The following is a 7,868-nucleotide window of genomic DNA, read 5'->3' as shown; positions in this document are numbered from 1 at the left end:
GATCAAGCCAAACCTATTTGAGCAGTTGATGTGGTGTGGCATGATTTTATAAGGGGCAGGACTATAGAAGGACTCAGCACACTGACCAGTAACCGTGTGTAGATCACCTTATCAACACTGGTCATTGATAAGAAGCAGAAAATAGAAAAATATTGGTTAATATCCAAGTTTTTGGTTTACATTTTAGTCCTCTTTTGTTTATACATAAACATGGTTGAGGGAAGGTTTAAAGGCATTTCCATCACCTGCTGGCCTTGGAAAATGACCACCCTGGGATGATGCTGTCTATTTCTATACATCCATACATGTATTGTTGTGTGAGTGTATATATGTATACATGCACATCTATATATACCTATGCACATAAGATAGATATCTCCTTCGTATGCGTATGCAAATATATATACACACACACACATACATACATTTGAATATGAGCACATGCACACTAAACACTTGTGTATGTTAGTGTTTTATGTGTGCATGTATGTCTGTACATCTGTCAGCCAATTTACATGCATGAATGAATTTAAATTATTCTCTGCTATAAATACAGCGACCAGTAGGATGAAAAGAGTGGTAGCATAGATAGTAATACTGCACTGTGTCCAACTGTTGTCTGGGTATTTACACTTCCTTCTTCCTGAAATAAAACAAAAGAAAAAAAAAAGATAAAGTTCGTTCTTTAATTGATTTCAAATTTTGGCACAAGGCCAGCAATTTCGGGGGTGGGGATGGGGGAGTGGGGAATTGATTACATTGACCCCCCAAAAGAACAAAGGCAGGGTCGACCTTGGTGGCATTGGAACTAAGAATGTAAAATTGGTGGAAATGTCACAAAACCCTTTTTCCAGCATGCTAAGGATTTTGCCAGCTCCCTACCAAGATCTTTCTTTGATTAACATTAATTTTTAGCAATTACATAAAAAAACTGTTGAGTTCACTTTCCAATGATTTCTTTGGTGTGTCAATGATCAGCTCACAGCAATGTGATAAAAATTTTGACACCTCAGAAAATAAATTAAACAGTAATGGTATTGCCCCAGCATGGCCACAGCTTCTGGTTGAAATGAGTAAAGGTAAAATGCTTTTGTGATTAAATAATTAAAATGGAATTTTTTATGATATAATTTCATCATTTTCAGTACACACCCTCAAAGGAAGTCATCAGTTGCTAGACAAAATACTATTCCAATATGTAAATTTTAAGTGACATAAACAATATTATCATTAATTATTCATATGCAAATCTTCAACATTAACATATGCTAATTGTTTCCCCATATGAACATATATCCACACACACACGTATATATGTATATATATATATATTATATTATATTATATTATATTATATACATTATATATACACATAATGTATTGGTAATAGGGTAGTTAACACAAATGCAAGGATGATACAGAATAAATATTTCTACATCTCATATTTTAATATAGTAGATATAGTAAAATACTTCACTTTTAGCAGCATGTATAAAATTCTGTGTGATCATCTTTATTAATACCAAGAATATAAGTTCTGAACATTTTAACATTCATACCTTTCTAAAAAACTTTAACCCTTTTCAAAACCAGATTTATGTTGCAATACACTGGCTTTGTTTAAATTAGTTTTGAAAATAATGAAGAATTTTGTAAAATAACTTTGTAATAATTGAACTGGTGTTTGGAAGATAAACTAACATGGAATTTTAAAGGTTTTAATCTAGATCACTTTAAAACAAAAAGTTTGTATTATAGAAGGTGCTCTCGGATAGGTTAGCATCAAAAGAGTTAAACAAACTTTTTACTTTATAATCACATGTATTAAAGTGGAAAGCATTGTATTATGCAGTCTCTTTATACTAATGTGTTATTTCTCATCTTTAAAACAAACTCTGTTTCAGTTCCATTGGAAGTAGAACAGAATTAGGATGATACAATTAACAACCTTATTTCATCTTAGATTGAATTGAAGGTAACTTATTTGTACAACCCCATATCTAACATCCCCTTTTATGGTTAAGTTATTCATTACTGAGAAAGATGGTTCTGCAATTTCTTGTTAATTAATTGGCACAAATGGTTTGTGGTCAGATGTAAGGGCTGTACATTAGCTTACTCCCTCCATCGAATTGGCATTGCTTGAACAGATGCAAAGTGTACTACATGTCAGGGATTGAAGTGATCACAGAGCAATGTGAAATGAAGTGCTCTGCTCAAGAACACAATGCACTACCTGGTCCAGGGATTGAAACTATAGTCTTGCAGTCACTTTAGCCACTAGGCCATGCCCTTTCACATTCACAACTGACAAACATGTAAATATTACACTGACTCAACCATCTTAAACTAGTGTGAACCTTGAGTACATGTTTACTAAGAAAATGAAGACAAGGAGTTTGCATGTTTTCTTTCAATGTGCTTCCAGCAGTGATGACTAGCTGTGAATTTAGTTAGAATTAACAATTTTCTGTTGTGCTACCAACGGAATATTTTCAAAGATGTTTGTAAAGAAATAATTAAATTTTTGGCAAATATTTCTGGATTTAATTAAGAGCCTGCAAAGCAATTTAAAATTTAAGAACTATTTCCTCTTGAAGATAATGACACCTCATGATAAGATTCAAGCAATCATGTAAATTTAATATTATTTTTGGAAGGAGAAAAAAAAAAGTTCTATAAACCATGTAAAAGAAAAATATTGTTAACTTTTCTAAAAAATCTTTGGTTCAATTTAGATTCAAACTCATCAACCTTGAACACAGTTATTTTCACAACCACAATGCATGGTAGTTTCAGATTTAAAACTATTAGATAAATTTTAAAAAATCTTAATTGATAAATATTTCCACTTCCCTCTCCATAACTATAATATTATTTCTGTTAAATATTTCACAACATGGAAATAACAAAATAATGCTTTTAATTTTTACAAAGATTATTTTTTTAATGAAGAAGAAATATTTATAAATTATATTAAGTTTTCACATGACAAATATAAAATAGAGCTATGACTACAGAATTATTGATTTATATTGACTTTAGCCTAAGTTTGAAAGTAGAAGAGATAAAAGAAAATGAATAAATAAGATACATTAATACTTATTTATAAAATGACTCTGTTTACAAAGTTTTTGAATTTAAAAACCATCTTTCTTTGGTAATATTATGGGTAGGAGTATACTTAGTACATTTTTTCACAGAAATTATCAGAATAGTTTTCTATTTACTATGATCAAAAAACATATTTAATATCACACTTTTGATGTTTATTTTAACTTTTTTTCCACTTTATCTTATATTTCATTAGTTCCAACCCTCTTTTTTGTAAACAAGGGAATTATAATAAATTTACTTTATAATATTAATGATGTTTGCTGTATTCACTTCTAAGAGAATGAAACATAGTTTCAACTGGAGTCAGTCACATTTCATGGTAATTTCCCCTTAGAAGTGAACACAATAAACATCGTTAACATTATAAATTGATTATGAATCCTCTTGTTTACAAAGAAAGGTAGGTGGGGGTTACTTATGAAATGTAAGACAGATTTTATGCTAAATTTAATTCTGCAATGAAAAGAAGAAAGACCTTGACCTTTTGATACTATTCTACCTGTCCTTGTATCTATGATATAAACTTTCTGTTTTAAAGTGGTCTGAACTAGAACTTTCCAGCAGAATTTCATGTTAATTTATGTCTCAAACATCAGCATAATAATGACAAACTTATTTAACTAAATTCATTGTTATTTTCAAAATTAATTGAAAAATAGGCAGAGTGTGTTTCAGCACAGGGTTGATATCATTGTTGTAATCTTCATCATGTTCTGAATTTTTTATGCTGGCTTATGTTGAACATGGCTTCACAACAACACACTTCCAATCTTTGCTGCACATAATATACCATACATAAATCTTTAAATTCTGAGAACATATTTAATAAATTCCTATTAATTTTTACTCAGCATATTTCTACCCTTGCTGCTCTCTATTATGTATCAACCTGTAATACATTATTCAAGTAGCCTTACTAAACATTATAGTTACTTATTTTTCTTCCATATTATCAACTGAGTCAATCTTTCACAGCTTTTCTACCATTCTGACCCAATTTCTGCTAACCATTGTTTTAATACTTATTTCTGAATCACTTCTCTCTCTCTCTATTTCTCTCTTTAATCCATTTAACATTAAACAACCCTTATTTATGGTTTAACCGTGTTAAGACAGTGTTTCATTTGGCAGAAGGAAAATCCCCACCAACTTGCACAGGAAGTCATGTGATTCTTAGTGTCATCATTTCATTGCTTCTCTATAAAAAATCTGGCTTAACTTCATGCTGTTCTCTTCCTTGCTTTTCCATTTATTACAATATATTTCCCTATGCCACTGTTTTTGCAGATATATATTTTCTCATACAGCTACCAAACACCCCTCTATTTATACTCTTTCTGATTAAAAGTGAGACACAATGCCCAGAGTCGTACAGAAAACCCCTATTGATAAAAAGAGCAGATATTCTAAAATAATCCTAACATCAAGAGAAAGAGAAATCTAAAAGCAGAAAGTACAAATGCTTTATTGCTGGCATTATGATAAAAACAGCTAAGCCATACCAGCACAATGGTCGGTGCCAAGAATGGCATCCATCAATAAATAAAGCGAGAAGGAAAGAAAGAAAAAGGCCCAATTGTGAGACTATACTTACAGGCTACAAATCTCCTTGAAATAGGATATGAATTTATAGCATGTTGAACTATGGTTCTCGCATTTTATTTACTCAGTCACTCTACTTAGGCAAATTACTTTTCAGCAAAGGCATAGCTGTTTTTATTTTATTGCCATAAGCAATTGTTTATTTAATTTTATGGGTTATGTTTTATTCAGGGAGTAAATAACATATGAAACTAATAGATTATAGTGTTAAGTATATGTAGTCTTAAAAATATGGTTATAAACATGCAAGCTGTTATCAAGTAGAAGACAGAAGTATTGGTGAGGTATAACACAATATTATATTGAACGGCCAACATAAAGCTTCTTTATATCACCTGGATGGCAGATTTTAAGGGAGATACTGAGATAATGTTTAAATTTTTACTAATTAAATATGTGTGCAAGTGAGCACGTGTGCAAATGAGCACGTGTGCATATGTGTGGGTGTGGGTGTGCATATGTGTGTATGTGTGTGCATGTGTGTGTATGCATGTGTGTGTGTATGTGCATGTGTGTGTGCATGTGTGTGTGTGTGTGTGTGTGTAGTTGCACGTGTAAGTATATTGTACCTCATGTGTGTAAAGTAAATATTTCCTTTGTCAGGTTTGATGATGGAGTAGCATGTGTAAAGACTGCATTACATACACATGCAGTATACATGATGCAGTGCACTACATGCATTGTGTTTATTTTGGGGTTTTATTTCATATAAGAAACATAAAAGTGCTCAATCACACACACTTGTGATAAAATGTGTCTAGAAGCTTATTTTTACATCATTTGTTAAGATTAAAATTTCAGTTTCATGTCAGAGGAAAGAAAGTTGAAACAGAAATATATATATATATATATATCGAGAGAGAAAGAGAGAGGCATATATACACACACTCATACAAGCAAAGTAATTTCATTGAATTGATAATGATAGATACCTCATAGCTGCTAAAACACTGGTATGAGTAGTCTCCTTTGGTGGCTCCTGTCTGTTTTAATTTCTTGCATTCGTCTGTTTCATTTACTAGTGGATCTGTTAAGGATTCTTACTTTAATAATGAGACAGCTCTTAATACTACAGGGACTGGGATTGATGTTTACCAAGTTAGAAGGAGAGGAGGAAAAGGCTAGGAAATGTAAATGATAAGAAGAAGAAGAAGAAAATTGAGAAAATAATAATGGAGAACAAAGTAGAAGGCAGTTACTTGTGTTGGCAGAAAGATGGGGAGAAAATTGTGAGGGAATTGTCAACAATCAGAAAGTCTGAGTAACAATTGGTCCACTTAAAATTTTTTTTCATTATACATACATACATACATACAGACACACACATACATACATACAGACACACACATACGTATGTACATACATACGTCACCATACATACAATGAACAGTAAATAGTACAACATGAGCAACAAAGTTAAATAGATAAGATATTTAATACTTTCATAGAAAGAGAAAGTGTCTTAACATTTTGAACCTTAGTACTTCATCAGAAGAAAGAGATAAGCATTGAGGGAGTGAGGAACAATGTTGAAGGGTTAAAAATCAGATAGGACTATTATTCTATGAGGGGAGTGAAGAAAGGAAGAAGGAGTGAGGACGTAGATGCAAATATACATGTATATATTGGTTTCTGGAAGCAGGCATGAAAAAGGAGTGGTTTTGTGTGTGTGTGTGTGTGTGTGTGTGTGTGTGTGTGTGTTAGTGTGGTGAATATGTATAGAGATGTGCTGGTGTGGAATAACAGTGGTGGAGGTTAGTGGGGGTATGAGCTGTTTGTATGCATGTGATTGTTAGGTGGGTGGTTTCATATGTATGAGAGGAGGTTAGAGCTGGTTTGGATGAGGGAAAACAATATTGGTGAGGAAACTGGGATGACAAAAGCAATGTTGAGGTGTTACTGATGAGTGTGCAAGTGTATAACAAAATTATGTAGGAGTGTGAGATGTTTTTTTCTTTAACAAAGATGGAAGGTTACAAGCCACAATTTGATAAAGAGAGAAAAATGTATGAATTCTGTGTGTGTGTAAATATATAAATATATATAGGTGCAGGAGTGGCTGTGTAGTAAGTAGCTTGCTTACCAACCACATGGTTCCGGGTTCAGTCCCACTGCATGGCACCTTGAGCAAGTGTCTTCTACTATAGCTTCGGGCTGACCAAAGCCTTGTGAGTGGATTTGATAGATGGAAACTGAAGTGTCGGTGTTTGTCCCCCCACCATTGCTTGACAACTGATGTTGGTGTGTTTACGCCCCTGTAACTTAGCAGTTCAGCAAAAGCATTCGATAGAATAAGCACTAGGCTTACAAAGAATAAGTCCTGGGGTCCATTTCTTTGACTAAAGGTGGCGCTCCAACATGGCTGCAGTCAAATGGCTGAAGCAAATAAAAGAATATATTAGGTTAAAAACCCTTGGGTGGGAGGCTGGTTAAAAACCCTTGGGTGGGAGCATATATTTTCTGTAACTCAGACAGACATGCTACTAAATGCACTATAGGAAACTTTCCATCTTTTTACTAACAAATTAGCTGTTTTAAACCAGCAAGCAGAAAGGTCAGTTGTTTACATTTAGAATATAAATATAGAAGCTTCAAAATTCTAAATGTAAGCAAACTTAATTTCTTGCTTGTCAGATCAAAGCTTCTAATTTGATGAATAGAAGATGGAAGGGGTCTCTGGTGTAACTGGTGCAAATATCCATCTGGGTTACAGAAGAGCTGTGGTTCAAGTTTGCTGGTAGCATTCTGCTTTTTTCCCCCTTGTCCAAATGGTTTTTAACCCAATACATTATAGCTGCATTTGCTTCAACATACACCGTTAAATGACTTATATATCTATAATAATAAATGGCAAGTTTGTGTGTTTGTGAATTTGTTACTTTAACTCCTTTGAGACTATCCAACAGACCTTGATGAAACTTGACACGTGTGTGGGGCTTTTGCCTATGTCATGTGATCACTTATGCACTTGGAATTTTAAAAAATCCGATTTTTGAATCAGCATCGATTTTTCAAAAATTGTAAAATTTTGGCATTTTTTGCACTAACCACCGTGAAATTTGTTTTGACAAAAAATGCTGAAATTTGACAAAAAATGTTTCATGGCTATCAACAGACATCTTATTAATGGTAATTTTTTACTGGATACC

The 7,868-nt window shown here is 32.9% G+C and overlaps 1 protein-coding gene across 1 annotated transcript in view; it reads right to left on the bottom strand.

The window, feature by feature from the left end:
• Positions 1–6: 6 nt before the first annotated feature.
• LOC106868565 (voltage-dependent calcium channel subunit alpha-2/delta-4) overlaps positions 7–7,868 on the bottom strand; it is a 42,189-nt gene continuing 34,327 nt past the window's right edge. Inside the window, exons 10-11 of the mRNA XM_052966185.1 lie at positions 5,652–5,737; positions 7–643 (exon numbers count right to left, since the gene is read on the bottom strand). Of these exons, the coding sequence (XP_052822145.1) occupies positions 545–643; positions 5,652–5,737 (185 nt within the window). The 3' untranslated portion in view covers positions 7–544. The remainder of the gene's footprint in view (positions 644–5,651; positions 5,738–7,868) is intronic.

This window comes from Octopus bimaculoides, chromosome 3, assembly GCF_001194135.2.
Source record: "Octopus bimaculoides isolate UCB-OBI-ISO-001 chromosome 3, ASM119413v2, whole genome shotgun sequence".
Classification (NCBI taxonomy): Eukaryota; Metazoa; Mollusca; class Cephalopoda; order Octopoda; family Octopodidae; genus Octopus; species Octopus bimaculoides.
Note: the sequence above shows the minus strand (reverse complement) of the source record. Positions and strands in the feature narration are given on the sequence as shown.